Source organism: Sphaeramia orbicularis, chromosome 24, assembly GCF_902148855.1.
Source record: "Sphaeramia orbicularis chromosome 24, fSphaOr1.1, whole genome shotgun sequence".
NCBI classification, from domain to species: domain Eukaryota; kingdom Metazoa; phylum Chordata; class Actinopteri; order Kurtiformes; family Apogonidae; genus Sphaeramia; species Sphaeramia orbicularis.
In genome coordinates, this window is record NC_043979.1 from 24,389,051 (window position 1) to 24,410,102 (window position 21,052).

The following is a 21,052-nucleotide window of genomic DNA, read 5'->3' on the forward strand; positions in this document are numbered from 1 at the left end:
AGTTTGTCCACTATGATCGATGCGTTTGTTGTTTCGTCTGTTTTCTTTGAGGATGGGATACAGTGCTTTCCGACGTTCGTTTATTTCATGTGGATATTGTTCGTTGAGTCCAAATGATGTTCCTTTGAGTTCCTTTCCTCTGCTTCTGACCAGTTCTTTTTGTTTAAGTGTTCGAATTTTGCGATGATGGGTCGGGGTCCTTTGGATGACGGTTTACCTAAGCGGTGTACTCTGTGAAACGTAATGTTTTGAACAGTGTCGGGGGGGATTTTGAGTTGAGTTGTCATGAAGGTTTTGATGAGGCTTTCAGGGTTGTCGGAGGTTTGTTCGGAGATACCAGAAAAGATGAGGTTGTCACGCATGGACCGGGTCTGTAAATCCAACATAGTTTCTTTCAGAGTCTTGTTTTCTTTGGAGATGGCGTGTATTTGTTCGTCGAGTGTTTTGACTGTTGTTTGTAAGTCCTGGTTTGATTTTTGTAGAGTAACGATGCTGTGGTGGGCGAACTCCAGGCTATTGCATATATCTTTAATCTCTTCGTGTAGTGACACTAATAAGTCCAGTTTTTTGTTTATGCTTGCAAGTACACTGACCTCAATTTCAGTAGTTTGTAAATCATCTGTGTCCGTAGAAGAGTCTGTCTTGCGCCTTTTGGAGCTGGGTTTGGCTGAGTCTGGGTCCATGTTGATCTGCCGGTTGTAGTAGTGGTCGATGAATGCTTCCAGGTCTGTTATGTCCTCCACTGTAGAGATGTTATGGTCCGGATAGGTGATGACAAATGATCGGAGAATGAAGTTTAATACGGGAACAGTGTAAATCCTTAGTATATCCTTTTAAAGTTCGCGCGTTTACTTTGTTTACTCAAACACTTGGCGCCGCCATGTTAGGTCTCGTTGATTCTCGCCTCCGACTCTCGCAATGCTCGCGCTCACTCTGCCATCCGCAGAGAAGGGGTGGGATTTAACCAGTAGAGCCTTTTCTAATGTTTCAGTTCAAGCTAACAGGTGTTTTGTACAGATTCATTTATAAATGGACATGACTTGCCGTTTGTATATATTATTCTCTTGTGTACAGTATGTGATGTGATCAGTGTTCATTAACCTCTACCAAATAAAATAAACAGTAAGGTGCATGCACATGGAACATTGATGACATTATACTTTTACGTTCAACATCATCACTGGATCCTCTATTAGATATTAATGTTAACGAAATGTGCATGTGAAGGTCTCTGAGTGTATTATATGAAAAAAGTGTTGCAGTTGTGTAATAGATGAGCGCGATGTTGCAACTGACCATTGTCCATTCAGCATTTTTATATGGTCCATTTCACTTTACCACATACACGCGCTGTATTTCCTAAATTTGCCTCAGTTACAGCTTCATACCAACCCCCTGCTTAAACACTACATGGTGTGCTTCCCCTATTTTCCATTTTAGTCCTCAAATTTCGTGTTTACAGAGCAACTCTTGAATGTGCTTAACTGCATGTCTTTTTGCTTTGAGTGAAACAGGTAGTGGATTGAACCCAAATGCACCACGCTCAAAATGCAGGTAAAAGTCAGTAACAGTCTTTATTATGAGTATAAACGAGGGAAACTAATGAGGAAGCTCTTGAGTGAGCAGGTGCATGAGCTGGATTTGTACATGGATCTGAGATGTGGCAAGCAGCTGCTTGCCACAGAAACCTCAGAGCCAGAGAAGCAGGGTGGTTTAACTCATGGATCCTGACACAGAACTCTGGACCCTGACACAGATTGGAACATGGATGAGAAACAGACTCCGACACAGACAGGTACACAGGCAGGGAACAGAACTCAGGGAAACTGAAAACTGATCTCTTAATCCTAAGGCAGATGGCTGGTTGAGTTTCAGGGGCAGAGGCGAGGAGACGTTGTCAGAATCAGGTGGGGTTGGAACCAGGAAAATGGGTACAAAGACAAAAAGGCCGGATAGTCAGACATGAAGTAAGAACAATCTGGCAAAGAATATTCTTGTTCTTCTCGTTTACTGGCGGTTGGCAAGCCAGCTTAATGGTGCATTATGTGGATCTATGCTAGTTATTACTTTTTACTTTTACTCCTATTGTGTCACTATTTAGCCATACTATGCTATATGTAAACTTTGTACACACTTTTACTCTTTATAAAGTTCATATAAGCTGTGAAAAACTGCCTTATTGTGTCAAGGCTTTTCAAGTATACCGTGGCGCCAGCTGAGCCATGGACTTATCTACCATTTACGTAAACACATACGTGTAACAACTCAGAGGAATCCTTGAAAAACACCAGACACTAGATGCAACTTGTATTGGGACACCAACACGCTGTCAGTATGCCTGTTTACTCCGTTTGTGCCGAAATAAAGCCCTCTTTGAGGTGATCCACTGGCTTCACCTTTTTTCTGTGAAACAAAACGATGACAATTACTGCTACCAACTGGACTGGAGTTTGGAACAAAAGCTTGGCAGAAAATAAATAAAGAAATCCTTCCTGTAATATCTATATCCCTTAAGAAATTAATAATATATCTATTGACTAGGCCTGTAACGGTACACGTACCAAACCGAACCGTTTCGGTACATACCTGTTCGGTTTAGTACACAGCTGTACCGAAACGGCACAGTATGTTGAGAAAAAGAAAAAGGAACGAAAGATGTCGTTCGATGCGGAACTTTAAATCTGTGCATGTTTCACACGGACATATTGAAGGAGCACATATTGACCCGAAATATGAAATAGCAGCTGATGTAAGGTTAAAAAAACAACAAATAGATGTGAACCTGGAAGGAAGAGACTGAAGACCCTTCACCATCATTACAGTCCAGTTTGGATCAGTTCAGGTCCCGGTGAAAGACAACAACGAGGAAAGAGACGTTAATAAGATGGACGCTGTTTGGCCCCTATGAACTACGGTAGTTCTAAAACACTTATACTAGCTCTGTCTGTCTGTCTGTCTATTTGTCTGTCTATCATGCACGCTGTATAATAGAGGAATAAATAGAACGTTGAAAGTATGTAAAGTTTCACTTTCGTTTCACGACAGCGTTCGTTATGTTAGTTATGGACCGCACCCCTAGGTATATAACTGCGCGACCCCCCCACCCCCTGGCTCCAACAAAAAAAAAAAAAAAAAAATCCCCCATGCACACAGAAATACACACAGTGTCTTAAACAGTTTGTTCTCTGTCCTAAAATAAATAATTTGGTTCATTGTGTTGTCAAAGTTTCTCTTCAGTTTGTTTAAACAGAATACCAGTTTACCCTCTTGTTAATGTTGCATTTCATGTGGAATTTTTTTGTTATTTTTATGCAGAATGTGAACTGACAGAACTGTGATTAGATTTTGTTGTTTGTTCAAAACTACCTTTCAGGGAAAAGTGCAATACTAATGTTTAAAATACATTTAGTAATATTAATAATTTATTTTATTTTCTATTTGATTTGTAGCAGCAGAATTATATTATTCCTGTTTTTCTACATTCTATTGTCTCCAAAAATTGGGGGAAAAATGTTAAAAATTCATTCATTCATTTTCTGAACCCGCTCTATCCTCACTAGGGTCACGGGGGTCGCCTGGAGCCTATCCCAGCTACATGGGGCGAAGGCGGGGTACACCCTGGACAAGTCGCCAGTTCATCACAGGGCTGACATATAGAGACAATCAATCATTCTCACATTCACACCTATGGGCAATTTAGATTAACCAATTGACCTATTAGTGCATGTCTTTGGATGGTGGGAGGAAGCCGGAGTACCCGGAGAGAACCCACGCAGACACGGGGAGAACATGCAAACTCCACACAGAAAGGTCCCACCCCCTGTCGACTGGTGTTGGAATCGAACCCAGGACCTTCTTGCTGTGAGGCACGAGTGCTAACCACTGCAACACCGTGTCGCCCAAAACAATTCATAAATGCATTAATAGACATTTTGAGGGGCTTTCGTTCTTTCCGTACCAAAAAAAAAAAGAACCATGGCTTTGAAAACTGAAAACGTACCGAACCGAAAATTTTGTGTACCGTTACAAGCCTACGATTGATCCTTTGCACCAACGTCATAAGGCCCTTTCCCACCAAAAGGCCCAGGAACTTTATTACCAGGAACTTATTTACCAGGAACTTTTTGGGGTAAAAAAGTTCCCGGTAACTGCGTTTCCACAGCACCCGAAAGTTCAGGGTAATTTATTCAAATCAGGTTGATGATGTATGAGGGAGCAGTAACAGAAACTGTAGTCCAGTTCATGCACATTCACAAACTAACCTCTAGTTCAATAAAATGACACAGTACTGAAGTGGATGGTTGGGGTTTAACATTTTACTGGTTGTTGAAACACTTAATCCATCTGGAATACATTTTAAATGAAGTTAACCATTTCATTTCCTTAATTTGTATTTAAAAATGGTAGAACATGTATTTTCAACTTCTCATTCCTTAAACTAAACCACATCTAACTTTAAGTGTGATGGATGGTTCTGTTTCATTTCTATTGTTTTATAGATATAGTCCAGGTTCAACCCTAAAGTCAGACAGATTTACTCAAATGACTGCATTTAATTCGACTGCATATTACTGATAAAAGTACTTATACTCATATTTTGATGCCTTGTAAATGAACAGACAGTATTAGGTTAGATTTTTTTTTAAATTAAAAATTGAAACAAAACAAAGGTGCCTTGAGATTGGAGTTGTCCCTGGTGAACGAGAGGGTCGCGTCCCTACGCCTTCGGGTCGGGGACAGGTGCCTCACTGTTGTCTCGGCCTACGGGCTGAACAGCAGTGCAGAGTACCGGGCCTTCTTGGAGTCCCTGGGAGGGTTGCTGGATGGTGCTCCAAGGGGACTCCATTGTTCTCGTGGGTGACTTCAATGCCCACGTGGGCAACGACAGTGATACCTGGAGGGGGGTGATGGGGAGGAACGGCCTCCCCGATCTGAACCCGAGTGGTGTCTTGTTATTGGACTTCTGTGCTAGTCACAATTTGTCCATAACAACACCATGTTTGAACACAGGGATGTCCATAAGTGCACTTGGCTCCAGGACAGGAATTCCTACACAGCTCATGCATCTCCCATTCCCCCATCCCCCCCCAACCCCCACTTGACGTCTGCACTCGGTCTAATTATTCACACTGTCCCCCGATTCCCTTCAAATCCATGAAAAAATTCCAGCATGTGTCCACGTGTACTGTGTGTAATCTGTATGATGTCTTCATATTTGTGCTTTGCATTATCTTCTGTTCTTCACTGCAATTTTTGAAGAAAGGGTTTTGTGGCAGCGCTCTAGTTGTACTCTGTACTAGGAGCAGCGGCCCGATGTCCCTAATCATCGAACCCAATTTCATTTGATGTACTTTGTACTGTCAAATGACAATAAAGAGCTTCTGATTCTTCTGATTCTTCTGATTCTGACACCCTAGGCCGGAGGTTGATGATCGACTTTGTAGTCGTGTCATCAGACCTCCGACCGCGTGTTTTGGACACTCGGGTGAAGAGAGGGGCAGAGCTGTCAACCGATCACCACCTGGTGGTGAGTTGGCTCTGCTGGCGAAGGAGGAAACCGGATCGACTCGGCAGGCCCAAACGTGTTGTGAACATCTGGCAGAGCCCGATGTCAGTGTGGTCTTCAACTCCCACCTCCAGGAGAGCTTCTCCCAGATCCCGGGGGAGGCTGGGGACATTGAGTCCAAGTGGACCATGTTCTCCACCTCCATTGTCGAAGCGGCTGCTTGGAGCTGTGGTCACAAGGTCTCCGGTGCCTGTTGTGGCGGCAATCCCCGAACCCGGTGGTGGACCCCAGAAGTAAGGGATGCCATCAAGCTGAAGAAGGAGTCTTATCAAGCCTTACTGGCTCATGGGACTGCTGAGGCAGCTGATGGGTACCGGTGGGCCAAGCGTGCCGCAGCCCAAGCGGTTGTGGAGGCAAAAACTCAGGTCTGGGTGGAGTTTGGGGAGGCCATGGAGAAGGACTATCGGTCAGCCTCGAGGAAATTCTGGCAAACCGTCCACCAACACTGTTTACAGTGGAAGTGGGGAGCTGCTGACCTCGACCGGGACACTGTCGGACGGTGGAAGGAATACTTCGAGGATCTCCTCAATCCCGCTGTCATGTCTTCCATAGAGGAAGCAGAGGCTGAGGTCTCAGAGGTGGACTCATCCATCACCCAAGCTGAAGTCACTGAGGTGGCTGGCAAGCTCCTCAGTGGCAGGGCACCAGGGGTGGATGAGATTCACCCTGAGTACCTTAAGTCTCTGGATGTGCAGGGACTGTCTTGGCTGACACGTCTCTGTAACATTGCGTGGCAGACGGGGACAGTACCTCTGGATTGGCAGACCGGGGTGGTGGTCCCCCTTTAAGAAGGGGGACCGGAGGATGTGCTCCAACCACAGGGGGATCACACTCCTCAGCCTCCCAGGGAAAGTCTATTCCAGGGTACTGGAGAGGAGGATCCGACCGATAGTTGAACCTCAGACCAGGAGGAACAATGCGGTTTTTGTCCCGGACGTGGAATGCTGGACCAGCTCTATACTCTCCATCGGGTGCTCAAGGGTTCATGGGAGTTCGCCCAACCGGTCTACATGTGTTTTGTGGATTTGGAGAAGGCGTTCGACTGTGTCCCTCGTGGTATCCTGTGGGGGGTGCTTCGGCAGTATGGGGTCCGGGGCCCTCTGCTGAGGGCAGTCCGGTCCTTGTATGACCGAAGCAGGAGCCTGGTTCGCATTGCCGGCAGTAAGTCAGACCTGTTCCAGGTGCATGTTGGACTCCAGCAGGGCTGCCCTTTGTCACCGGTTCTGTTTATAACTTTTATGGACAGTATTTCTAGGTGCAGCCAAGGACCAGAGGGGGTCTGGTTTGGGGACCATAGGATTTCGTCTCTGCTTTTTGCGGATGACGTTGTCCTGTTGGCCTCATCGAACCTGGACCTTCAGCGTGCCCTGGGGCGGTTTACAGCTGAGTGTGAAGCGAGCGGGATGAGGATCAGCACCTCCAAATCCGAGACCATGGTTCTCAACCGGAAAAAGGTGGTCTGCCCTCTTTGGGTCAGTGGGGAGTCTTTGCCCCAAGTGGAGGAGTTCAAGTATCTTGGGGTCTTGTTCACGAGTGAGGGAGGGATGGAGCGTGAGATTGACAGACGGATTGGTGCAGTGTCTGCAGTGATGCAGTCGTTGTATCGGTCAGTTGTGGTAAAGAGGGAGCAGAGCCGAGAGGCGAAGCTCTCGATTTACCGGTCAATCTACGTTCCTACTCTCATCTATGGTCATGAGCTTTGGGTCATGACTGAAAGGACAAGATCCCGGATACAAGCGGTCGAAATGAGTTTCCTCCGCAGGGTGGCTGGGCGCACCCTTAGGGATAGGGAGAGGACTTCAGCCACCAGAGAGGAACTGGGAGTAGAGCTGCTGCTCCTCCACATTGAGAGGGGCCAGCTGAGGTGGCTCGGGAATCTGTTTCGGATGCCTCCTGGACGCCTCCCTGGGGAGGTGTTCCGGGCATGTCCCACCGGGAGTAGGCCTCGGGGAAGACCTAGGACACGTTGGAGAGACTATGTCTCTCGGCTGGCCTGGGAACACCTCGGGGTCCCCCGGAAGAGCTGGAGGAGGTGTCTGGGGAGAGGGAAATCTGAGCATCCCTTCTTAAGACTGTTGCCCCCATGACCCGGCGGTGGATAATGGATGGATGAATGTCCTATATGAAATCGCGTTATGACAACTTTTTTCTGCCGATTCCAACCTCCACTGGACTCTATGCACAGCCTCACTACTTCCTGATCTTCAGGTGGGTCCTTTATTTCCTGTCTTTCATTATTGGACACACTGATTAATCCAGGTGTGCCTGATTAATCAGTAGTCACAACAAGAAGTAGCAGACACACCTGGATTAATCAGTGTGTCCAATAATGAAAGACAGGAAATAAAGGACCCACCTGAAGATCAGGAAGTAGTGAGGCTGTGCGTAGAGCCCATTCTTTCTTTTCCTACCTGAATATATGTTATACAGATCTAGCAAAGTGTAGTTGAGCCAGAGCTGCTTATATGCCGGCCAGCTGATTAGACACACCTGTTAGCAACAGGTGGACCTGGTGTTGCTGATGAGTTGTGGCGAGGTGAGGAGAAGACTGTGACACTGAGTCCATAAAAAAGCACAAATACATCTTAGGTGGTGGGCCAAGTCAGTCTGTCTCATTCCGTTCATGAGTTGATCGATAACTCTTTGCTGTGAAGCTGATTTTTGAAAAAAAAAAAAAAAAAAAATTGCTAAAATAAATTGAATACCCTAACTGGTTGTTTCCCAGCTGACTGTTTGCTCTGTAAAGAACAATATATGCAATTCTTTACGGGCAGATTACAAAAGCATGCCAGGATAAGATCCAATCAGAATTCATGTTACCTCATGTAATTGTTTTGGCCAATCGCAACATTCACTGAAAGAGCGTCATCCCAGAGCCAGCAAAGTGTTAAATTATATAGTTACATAGATGGTACAGGTTTCTATTATTTGTACTAACAGTTACAGTAGTAGTATATCCACTGTTAATACTTGTATTTGTATTTGTAGTAGTAGTCGAGGACATTTGTTCTAGGTATTGGTAGTTATACTAGCACCAGCTGTTCCACTTTTTAACAGTTCTAGTTCAGTTTGCTGTGCATCCACTACATCCATGTGTCTCCCCCTATTTCCGTCCTTCTCCCTCCCTCCGCCAATCTCTCTCTCTCTTCCTTTACCCTCTCTCTTTAACCCCATCTGCTCACCACTCCCCAGTTGCAGCTTCCTCACCACTGTCACCAAGTGTTTGCTCCAGGAGGATTCTGTTGGGTTTCTGTAAATTGGCTTGAGAGTCTGGTTTTGACTGCCTCTATGTTAAAAGTGTCATGAGATAACTTTTGTTCTGATTTGGTACTATATCAATTAAATTTGATTGACTGACCCACCAGGAAAATGACCGGTACTCCATATGGCCAGTCCAGCCCTGCCTATAACCAGCAGAAGTAGTAGTAACACCACTGTTACAATCAACTACAGACACAGGAACACTTTAATGTTAAACCATTAGACACCCCTAATGTGAACCGTACCGTTTTTAAACACGGCAACATGAAAAGCAACTGAGAAATTCAACTTGTTTATTCATTCTCTAATGTCGATGATGAGTGACATGGACTGTCTGGTAAATGTGGTTCACCTGTCACAATACTGACACAAACTGGTACATGTATGTGGAAAATGTATTATTTTAAAACCGTCCCCGCATGTGTTTACGGGTTACCTGACCCTTTCTTTTTTTGGGAGGTGGTGGGAGGGGTTGCCCGACCCAATTCAGGACTTTGCTCCCAAGTCATGCTATGTTTCTTCTTAATTTTTGTTTGATCACATTTGATCATGTGACATTTCTGGCTTGGAGGACTAGATTCCAGATCGGTGGTGGGACAGAGTCGTTCTGTGTGTGGTGTGCTGAGTTGAGATTATTGGAGCAGACCACACACAGTACGATCAAAACTGTTCAATGCCTGATTTTTTGTCTTCATGTGTGGGGTCTGTAACAGATAAAATCACTTCAGATTTAGAAAATCCTTAGGTGTGTACAATAACCCCTTATTACCAAGATTTTATCTGGACCTAAGACATTCGGAATCTAACGAATAGTCTGAGGGACGTCAAACTGCTGGAAGAAGTGAAGGGAGTCCCCCCCAATTATGGAGGGGTAATTCACACTCTGGTTTAAAGCTATAGATGACCTTTTAATTTGGATATCAAGCAGGAATTTAACATCCAATCACAAGTGATGGTTTGAAACACATCTGGTGATGCTTTTTAAAACCCAAGTGTGAACAAAGTTCTAACCAGCCACTTGTGTCCGGATATCTCAGGACATATGTTATTGCAAGGTCTGAACGATTCACATAAATATGCAAACATGTGCAAATGATACTGTACATATTAGACTTTGAACATGTGAACTTCTGTAACCTCTTACATTCCGTCCCTGACATGCAGGGTAATAAATACACTTCTTAAAAAGCGTGACACATTTATTAATCATGGACAAATTATCTTGAATATAAAGACAATCTGCACAGCCAGATATATTTAAGAAATACTTGTGATCACCAGGATTAGCAAGAAAAAAAAAAAAAATCAAAGCAAATAGAAAAATCATGTTAAAAGTTGCTTTTGTATATTATCATAAAAAGGGTCTAAATCTGATATATTTCACTAACTGCTTGATTTAAATATGTTCCACACCAACACAGGTAACACCTGCATCCTCATCGTGCCGACAGTTATGTTTTCCAAAACCATTGTGGCGACAATGTGTTAGAACTGGTTCTTCACCTCCACACATCACATCATCCAGCCATATTGGACCACTGCCACTCCCAAAGCGGGAACTAGAATGGGCATTAATTGCATGACCACATCCCAGCTGTCTGCATACCACCATGGCATCAGGAAGACCCCAGTCATCATCACACACAGTTCCCCATTGACCTTCATGAAAGATCTCCACTCTACCAGAGCATTCACTGTCACCATTGACCAACCGAATCGGTGCTGTATAAGAAAGAGACATGACACTAAATGAAAGGAATGAAAACATTTAAAATCTTTCATTATTTAAATTCTTAAATGTTATTTTAAAAATAAATACATATATTTATTCACATTATATTAATGTACAAAAGTTTTCGGTTTAGGGTCCACATATTTATGGAAAATGCTAATTCCGACTGGATAAAAGACAAACTGGAAGCCAGAAGAAAGGTGAGGAGGTGGACACAGGAGGCTGCTGATACACTTCAGGACCGCTATGAGAAAAAAGACTGGAATGTACACTGGGATCCAGGAGGAGGAGGATACTGACCATATGACTGACGGTCTCACAGAATACATCAGAATAATATCTATCTATCTATCTATCTATCTAGTCTTGAAGTCTTACCTGAACAAACCACAGATGCATCGTTCATATGATCACTGCTGGTTCTGACATATTCTGTCAGTGTGCACTGTGTCAGGGAGCTCTCTGTACCGGTGCAACTGACTTTATATCCTCTCAGTTCTTCAACCTGGGAAGACGATCCTGAAAACTGTGCAGCATCTCCACAATTCGTCTCTCTGCAAACCACTGTTGCTTCATTCATTCCCCAGTTAAAGTTAAGGGCTGGTAACCACTGGTCATCATGGTAGACCACCACCCTGCCTGAACACCGGTCTGTCCCATTGACCAGTCTGATGGAAGCTAATAAAGAACAGGAAATAATATCACGAACTGGTGGTATCTGGATGGAATTGTTGGAAAAATAGATCCATATAGTTATATTAAATGACATATGACTGATGTTCTGAAATGAAAAAAGTTGCAATATCAAATTGTTCTTCTTAGAAAGAATCAACAAATAAGTCATTAATTGTATCAAAGGTGAAAAGCTAACTAGCCATTTTGTGAAATAAATTGTGTAAATAAAGCAAAGACAAAAACACTCACTAACATTTCCAGAAAATAGTCTTCCATACCTGAACACAACACCAGCATCCTCATTATGGCCACAGCCAGTTCGTTCAAACAAGATGCATCCACAGTGTGAAAGGGAGGACTCATTACCAAAACATTCGACATCATCCAGCCAAATGGGTCCCTGACCTTCACCGAAGAAGGCACTGGACTTGGCTTTCAGGGCAGTTCCACAGTTCTTGGCTCTGCAGACCACATCCACATCTTTGATGTCCCAGCCATCACACACACTGTTCCCCACAGACCATTATACAGAACCTCCACTCTGCCTGAACATCGGTCAGTACCATTGACCAGTCGTAAGGTTGGATCACATGTAGAAAGGTCTCATGTTAGTGGTGCTTGAGCATTAAGCTTAACTAACTGGTATTACACTTTGTTAGAATAATTGTACATAAGTTATCACATTCATGCCATACTTATGATGTTATTATATGCTATGTTGAATGAGGGCAAAGTGCTCTTAGAGTTCTTTTACAGGTTTTGCAGAAGTGAAAGCACCTTGGAAGATGGGGACCATGCCTTGGAGACCAGTTGACCCATGTCGTCTGATCGAAAGCAGAAGTTCACACAAAGGCTACACAGATGTGTCTAGACGATTAAGTTTGGACATTTAATAAGAGGAAATAATCATGCACCCATGTACTAACAATGTGATCAATATGTAAACCCTCAGACTAAACACACCCATGTAACTAGGGAACACCCAAATGAAATAAATGAGGAGAGCAAGGGCAGGACCCTCAGAGTTAGTTGGGACATTGTGACTGAGCAGTGTTCTGTCAACTACTCTCCTCGCGAGCAAGAGATACTTGACTCCTGTGTGTTCTTGTGTCTTTCCTTGAATTTAGGTGGTCTGAACCTGACATTTTTAATTGGTCCTTCGAGCCGGATCTCAATACACCTGAGGATTGCCAGCCTGTGGGACAGTCTCCGTGTAGACCGTGGCCACGGCCGGGACACAACAAAACAGCGGACCGAAACCGACCCTTTCCGGGAACGGCAGTCTGACCCACTGGCTGGGATCTGATGGTTGACGAGAATCCTTGAACAGAACAACAGGAGGGTGAGTATGGTCTTGAATTAAAAAAGGAAACGGGTGACTGAGGGTTACCGCGTAGAAAACCCTATAATCCTAGGCACTGATAGGTGAATAAATAGGTTGGAAGGGCCTTTGACAGGGAAGTCATAAAACTCCGTAAAATTGCCGGCCAAGGCGGAAGTTGGCATAATTTAAGCGGTGCAAAAATGCCAGGCAGGGCGGGAGCTGCCAATTAAATTAGGTTTGCTAGGTCAAGGCGAGAGTTGACCGCCGCAAAAACGGAAGTGTGTGTGAGTAGTGGTGCAAAAATGCCAGGCAGGGCGGGAGCTGCCAAGTAAATTAGGTTTGCCAGGTCAAGGCGAGAGTTGACCGCCATGAAAACTGCAAGTGTGTGTGAGTGTGAGTGGAACGAAGGATTTTTGTCCTTTGTTCATACCAAAACTGACTGAAGTAAACAGTGTGCTATTGGTGGAAGCAATAGGCAAGATTTCTCCGCCTCGTTGAGGTAGAAGCTTGAGAAATACCACTGATAGAGGATTGAAAACACTGTACAGTCAGGTTGAAAACTAGTCTAAGTAGAGACTCCACTAGGGATACACATGAGACTGGTCTAAATTGTTTAACAAAATGGGGAAAACTCATAGTAAGAAGCTAACAAAACAGAAGTAAAAACAAATGATTGGAAATATAGGGAACTGAAGGATCCCAGTTCCATAAAAAACCTTTCAGATTGGAGATGACAATTTGAATTCGATGGTAAATTAACCACACAAAATGTTAGTGAATTGATAGGGAAAATTAAATTAAAAGCCTATAATAATCTAAAGAAAATGGAAAAATTAGGTCTTAAAGAAGCTCAAATATGGCTAAAAGAAGCTTAGAAAAGAGAAGACGGAGGTAAAAATAAGTTGGGCAAAAGTAAAAACGACAGAGGAAACAAGTATAAAGACACAATGTTTCACAGAAAAGAGGATGATGAAACACAACCATGTAGGCGACAACAACCTCAAGCTCAAAATGTAGTAGAAGGAGGAGCGCAGGAGGAGGAAGGAGCGGTGGGAGGTGCTGTGCCTGTTTTAGCAGCACCCTCCGCTCCCCTCCACCACCTCAGATTCAAAATGAACTATATCCAAAGTTAGCTGGGCAACCTCCACCCTACTGCCCAAAAGAATCAGACAAATACATGCAAACACGTAGCCAGACAGAAAAGAAAAACAAAAATAGTCTGGTCTAGAATAGTGGGGGGAGGAGTGAGTTACTAAGAAAGAAGATTCAGAAGACTTTGACCATGACCATGACTCAGACTCCGAGGTACAGGCTTACCCAATGATCGAGGTAGCAAATCCTAGGACAGGAGAGGAGGGACAAAACCCTACAGTCTTGGTGTATAGGACATGGACTATGGAAGACGTAAAAAAGACAGTGGACGATGTGACAAGTCCTAAAATAGATGTAGAACAATGTATAATTGACATGGAAAATTTAAGGAAGTCTTACAACCTTAACGGATTGGAGACTCAGCAGATTTGGATGACAACGGTGAATTGGTGACAAGAGTCGCTGCCCTAGTGCAAAGAGTAAGAACTAAATTCAACAAACGAGCAAATTACACTGAAATTGGACACACAAAACAAAAGGATGATGAGTCCTTTGAAAATTTTGCAGTCAGAATGACAACAGTTTTTAAGGCTCGCAGTGGTCTTACGGAGGACAGTGACGAAAATGGTGCATACCGACAACAATTAAAAATGCTTTACATGCAGGATCATTAGACAGGATTAGACACTGGGTGGACAAACATTACATTGGACTGACTGGAGGAACACTGGACGAATACATAAATCATGCTATCCATGCAGAAAAGTGACAAAAAGAAAACTAACAAGGTAAATGACATAATGTATGGAGAACAAGATAATGTTGTATTCTATCAAGGAAGAAGCAGAGGAGGTTTCAGAAAAGGACAAGGTAGAGGAGGATTCAGAGGAGGCTTTAGAGGACGTGGAGCTTATGGTAGTTACAGAAGCAGAGACGGAGAGGAATGTTGGAAGTGCGGACAGAGAGGACACTTTGCACGTGAATGTCCAAACCGAAATCAAGCATGACTAGGTAAGGATAGGAGAGAAAGTGATGAGGGAAGTGAAATTGACCCACATGAGGAAGGAGAATTGGCTATGAAACGACTGAAAGGATTAGACAAAGAGTGAAGGACCTTTAGCACACATGTATGATTCCTTTAACACAGAAGTTGAACTAAACTTACAAGACTTGTTTTTAACGGACACTTCTCGACCTACGGTAACTTTACTGCTAAATGGAAAACCAGTAGAGTTTCTATGTGGCACAGGAGCATGTAGAACTACTTGCAGAGAAATCTAGAGTTTCCTGTGACTAAATGTTTGACCTAGAACAAAACAGACGTGACTTGGCAACGAAATCCACAACTAGACCTATATTCAGTAGTGAAATAGCACCAGGAAATTTCACTAGTTTTTATAACGAAACCGATGCGACCTTTGTGGGATATATTAACTCGACCTTATGCCAAACTAACCAAAGTCTGTCTACTTGGGTACATAGGAAACGGTCAGACATATGGTGGCTTTGTGGAGGAGAATGTGTTAAGAGATGCTTTATCAAGGAAATTTTATGGAACGTGTGCTCTAGTATCCTTACTGATGCCTGTAAATGTAATCAAAGTTGATAAAGATTCATTGTCATCAACATTGTTGACAGAAACACACAACCAATTGATTAGGAATAAATGAGCTACGAGAAAATTATGGGGAGACGACCCTACATATATAGATTCAATAGGAGTACCCAGGGGAGTTCCAGATGAGTACAAACTAGCAGATCAAGTAGCTAGTGGTTTTGAAAGCTTCCCAATGCCAGTGCCATTTTTCCTGTGACCCCAAATAAGAATGTTGATAGAACAAACTACATCCACTACAACGTGTTGAAACTGACCAGTTACACTGAGGACGGATTTAATGTAATTCATGAGCAACTGGTAGCCACATCCTTAATGGCCTTCCAAAACCGAATAGCTCTTGAGATGCTATTGGCGGAGAAAGGAGTGTGTGGAATGTTTGGAGAACAGTGTTGTACTTCCATCCCTAACAACACGGCACCAGGTGACAAGTTGACCAAAGCTATAGAGGGACTGAGGACCCTCAACGCAAAGATGCAAGACCATTCTGGTATAAATGCATTTGTGTGGGATGGATGGATAAGTTTGGAAGGTTTAAGGGACTGGCATCCTCTATATTGATATCAGTTGCTGTATTTGCTGCACTCGTCACCTTGTGTGGATGTTGTTGTATTCTATGTATTAGGGCACTGATTGTGAAACTCACTGCCACTGCCCTGGGACCTCAGCCTAAAGAATCTGACAAAGAAGCTTTACTAAATATGATTTCAAATGATGATGACGATGAAATTAATTTATCAGATTTGTTTCTTAATCCAGAGAACCTTGAATCTACAACAGTCTAAATTGATAACATGACTGAGTGTAAATGTGAATGTTCTTATGAAAATGATCAAATGATCGAAAGTCTATGTGAAGTGATCATACTGTGAAGTGAGAATTTAAGCATTCATGTGATAAACAGGAGGGAATTGTTAGAATAATTGTACATAAGTTATCACATTCATGCCATACTTAAGATGATTATATGCTATGTTGAATGAGGGCAAAGTGCTCTTAGAGTTCTTTTACAGGTTTTGCAGAAGTGAAAGCACCTTGGAAGATGGGGACCATGCCTTGGAGACCAGTTGACCCATGTCGTCTGATCGAAAGCAGAAGTTCACACAAAGGCTACACAGATGTGTCTAGACGATTAAGTTTGGACATTTAATAAGAGGAAAATAATCATGCACCCATGTACTAACAATGTGATCAATACGTAAACCCTCAGACTAAACACACCCATGTAACTAGGGAACACCCAAATGAAATAAATGAGGAGAGCAAGGGCAGGACCCTCAGAGTTAGTTGGGACATTGTGACTGAGCAGTGTTCTGTCAACTACTCTCCTCGCGAGCAAGAGATACTTGACTCCTGTGTGTTCTTGTGTCTTTCCTTGAATTTAGGTGGTCTGAACCTGACACACTTCCACAGTAAAAACTTTGTAAACTATAAACCAAATACAATGAAAGAGGAAATGCTCATTATATTTGTTTTTTACACACAGTTTATAAGGGTTTACCTGCACAAACAACACCAGCATCCTTTTCATGTCCACATGTTGAATTTCTGAAACCTCTGACTGAGCATTGTTCAAGAGATGTCACATTGGTAAAACATGAATCAGTTGCTTCCATCACTGGTCCAGTGCCTTGAAGAAACTCAGCACCCTCAGGAACCTTCGCAGACCTTCCACACTCCAACAGCTCACACACCACCTTCGCTTTAGTCCTGGTCCAATCTGTGTCACATATTGTTCCCCACACTCCACCACTGAAAACCTCTACTCTGCCAGCGCAGCGATTGTCACCGTTGACTAATCGGACTGTCAAACCCTCTGTGAAGTTTAAAAAAATAATAAGAATCACTTGCATCATTAGAAATATTGCATTCTTTGAAAAAACATCAAAAGAATTCAAGTGCATGACAAAACAATTCTTGTTCAGTGTATACAATATAAGTTGCAAAAGAACAAAATTGCAGGTTGTGCATTTTGCAATTCAATGAAAACCTTGTAAAAGAGGATGAGAATTATTAAGTGTACATGGATATGAATTTAGAATTCCGTGCAAAACAGTGTAAACAGTAATGACTATAGCTGGTCATACCTGTACAGGTGACACCAGCAACTGAGTTGATGTTGCAAGTGTTGTTGCTAAATGAACTTCGTGGGCAAATAGACAATATGGACTCCTGTCCACGGCAGTCAATCTGATCAGTCCAGACCGGTCCTGTGCCATGACCATATTTGGGCGTGGTGGTGATTTTGTGAGCCATCCCACAGTTCAGCTGTCGACACACCACTGCTGCATCAAACATGTCCCAGGAGTCACCACACACTGCCCCCCACTGGCCTTTGTCATAGAGCTCCACTCTTCCAACACAGCCGTTAGGCCCACCAGCCAATTTAACAATAACTGTGAATAACAAAACATCACCTAATATAAATGTACCCTACAAAAATCATCCCCAGTCTGTTTGTTAAAAAGTCTGAAATCTTACCTGAAAAAACCACAGATGCATCGTTCATATGATCACTGCTGGTCCTGACATATTCTGTCAGTGTGCACTGTGTCAGAGAGCTCTCTGTACCAGTGCAACTGACTTTATATCCTCTCAGGTCTCCAACCTGAGAAGATGATCCTGAAAACTGTACAGGATCTCCACAGTTGATCTCTTTGCAAAGCACTGTAGCTTGATTTATTCCCCAGTTAAAGTTAAGAACTGGTGACCAATGGCCACCTCGGTAGACCTCCACCCTCCCTGAACACCGGTCTGTCCCACTGACCAGTCTGATGGAAGCTAAAACAGCAAAGAAGAGACTATCAAGCATCACCAGTATAGTCCTTGTAACACATTTACATAAACCCTTTTAAGTCCTTTAAAAATCTATAACTATATTTTAAAAGCCAAGTGGCCTCTGTGTGCATGCATGCATGTATGTGTTTCTGGGGATTCACACAAAATCTGGAAAGAGCTGACTGCTGCAGTTAGCATACAAATGTATTTTTGGTCAAGGAACAGACTAGCGAAAATGACAAGTTGTTAAGACTGATACTTTGGAGATATTAGTAATTATGGAGTACAATGCCTTACAATCATGCTGGTATACAGCTTGGCGGTGACTGCTGGACAAATGTGGTATAGCATGCACAAACACACAACAGCATAAACTACGACATCTCGAACCTGTGAATCCCCACAGGTCAACACACTAGTTTCAAGGTATTTATTTAAGTACTAGTAGCAATAAACATGTTTATCAGCTTTGTATAATTGTTTGTTAAAATCACAAATCTACTGAAATTAATTCACCTATTCATGTCATTGTTAAACCATTACTAAGCAATTTTCAGGCTTCATCCTGAATATATTGTTTATTGTGCAGTTGAATGCAGTTCAGTCAGGACCACTTTGATCATAAAAAATTACTCTTATTTTTTACCACGTAGTGTGTGTAAAGCAAAAAAAATGTCCATCAGACAAGAAGCAGGTTAAACTTTTTTTTGTTTTTAAATAAAACATCTAAATGAATTGTAATGCCGTATATTGAGGAACTTTTGCAAGACATTAATTCATGAGTTTGCAATTGTTAAAAATTTTCAATAAATATATTATGAGATGCAACCACTTCACCTATGTTGTCATTCTTGAATTTCTTTTTTACCTCCTGAAGGTAAATACACAATTTATTATACATTTTTACCTACGCCAGGATGGTAATGTTTTTGTCGGCGTTGGTTTGGTTTGTCTGCTCTGTCTGTTGTGTGCACGATAACTCAAAAAGTTATGGACGGATTTGAATGAAAATTTCAGGAATGTTGATACTGGCACAAGGAACAAATGATTAAATTTTAGTGGTGATCAGGGGTGAGGAAAGGGAGGGCCCCACTGATCAGTCTTGGCGGAGGTCTGCCACCTCTCCGAGTGCTCTAGTTTTTATTTTGCATTCAGTAGATGTTTTTGAGTCATCAAATATTTATCTCATATCAAATGCTTAAGTAGTTTAATCACTGTGTTATGAATGTCATACTTACCTGAACACACCACACCAGCATCTTTGTTATGACCATAACTCCTTGATGGAAATGATGAATGCTCACAGTTCACAATGGAAGACTCATTACCCAAACAGTTGATCCTATTCAACCAGATACGTCCCTGACCTTCACCAAAGAAAGCTCCAGATTTTGCTGCCAAAGCCATCCCACAGTCCATTTCTCTGCACAGGACGTCGGCATCCAAGATGTCACACCATTCATCAGTCACTGTTCCCCACTCACCACTGTTCACAACCTCCACTCTGCCAGAGCACCGATCAGTGCCGTTCACAATCCTAAATGGAGTACCTGAAAGAAGTTCTATCATGTTTCAACTATTCACACACTGAATGCTAATAAGAGTTGCATTATTTTATATCAGTATTTTATTCTTTTATTATTTTATCAGTAATTTATATTATTTACTAAATGCTGCTGACAGTCAGGGACCTGAGTACATTGTTTTGCTTCTGTGTATTTTTTTATTATGCTGAAATGACCAACTTGAATCTGAATCTAAACACATTCAGCTTATGTAGGAACTTAGCAGAGGTGTAAATATTGAGACATTGAAACATCATGGAAGAAGCCAAAGTTTAAATGAAAATGGATTACATGAAATCAACATTAGAGCCTTTACTTTTCTTTCTGAACATGCTGTCTGGCCTTTACAGGACAGAGAAACACCCTCACACCTCTCTGGGTTTTCTGTAAATGTACAGTTTGCGATTGAGTTCACATTCTCAGAGCAGTTACTCAAATAACTCCTTAGTCCACTGTTTTCCCTGTAGATTGGTATGTCATGTGTTTTGATCGGCGCTCCACAGGAGAGTTCGTAACACAGCATCTTTTCTTCACGTGGGCCCCAGTTATTGTTACAGACTTTCCCCCATCTGTCACCACGGAGGACCTCCAATCTGCCAGAGCAGGGATCAGTCCCACCATTCAATCTGATTGATTCTAGGTAGGAAGGCAAAAAACTGAATTAATTCAGATTCTTTATTTATCAGCTATACATGCATCACACACGAAATTGACCTGCTTTTAACCATCACTAGAAGATGCAGGAACACACCACACACTGCAGACTAGGAGCAGTGGGCTAGCCATATCAAGCACCAGGGATTATTAAAACACCCAAAGAATAAGTAATATCAAGTTAATAATAAGTTCATATTAACACCAATATATATTTTCATGTGCTCTTATAGATATCAACATTTGGATAGTGAAGAAAAGAGTGTATTTACTATAAATTGATGGTAAACACAAACGTATTTTAAACAGACTTGTATGACTTATAATATGGTGATGTATAAAAATGACAAATATGTAAAAAAAATTCTATAGATCAAACAGCTTCACTCTTTTCTTCAGTTTTAAAATCTTTTGCATATACAGAGGAGCCATGTTGTGAACTTTTAGTTTATGAACTGCCATTCTAAGGCTGGTAGTTTGAGCTTGGACTGTTGCAGTGTTAGCTGTTTTAGAGCCGGAGGTGACCATATCTGAATGAAAGAGGCAGACTTAAGGGGTATGAGGGTGTCTGATAGGGTCATGGCCAGTGCAACTTATTAACCATAACTACAGTGGAGCTGTCTGTCAGGAGAAAAAAAGTATTTTAATTCAATAAACACAAGCTCTGACAGTCCGACACACAGATCTGTCAATTAAATCCCAAAACAGCAGACATGAAACCTTTGTATTCAACCTGAGGTCTGATTATGGTTGGGGGGTTAGGAGAAGACAAAATATCCTGCAGTGTTTC

The 21,052-nt window shown here is 42.5% G+C and overlaps 1 protein-coding gene across 1 annotated transcript; it reads right to left on the reverse strand.

The window, feature by feature from the left end:
- Positions 1–80: 80 nt before the first annotated feature.
- Positions 81–19,612, reverse strand: LOC115414847 (deleted in malignant brain tumors 1 protein-like). Its single transcript, XM_030128210.1, has 6 exons — positions 19,282–19,612; positions 17,747–18,046; positions 17,353–17,661; positions 16,767–17,081; positions 10,241–10,549; positions 81–742 (listed from the first exon to the last, which is right to left on the reverse strand). Exons 1-6 carry the CDS (start codon positions 19,610–19,612, stop codon positions 81–83), a joined length of 2,226 nt encoding a protein of 741 aa, XP_029984070.1.
- Between the last annotated feature and the right edge of the window lie 1,440 nt (positions 19,613–21,052).

Bases quoted from the DNA above. Each gene is read 5' to 3' on its own strand.
- LOC115414847 (XM_030128210.1), bottom strand. From the start codon at position 19,612: ATGATAGAACTTCTTTCAGGTACTCCATTTAGGATTGTGAACGGCACT. The intron at 18,047-19,281 runs GTAAGTATGACA...TTGCTGTTTTAG, and splicing joins TGCTGGTGTGGTGTGTTCAG to CTTCCATCAGACTGGTCAGT. The intron at 743-10,240 runs GTGTGGAACATA...ACATCTCTACAG, and splicing joins TGCAGGTGTTACCTGTGTTG to TGGAGGACATAACAGACCTG.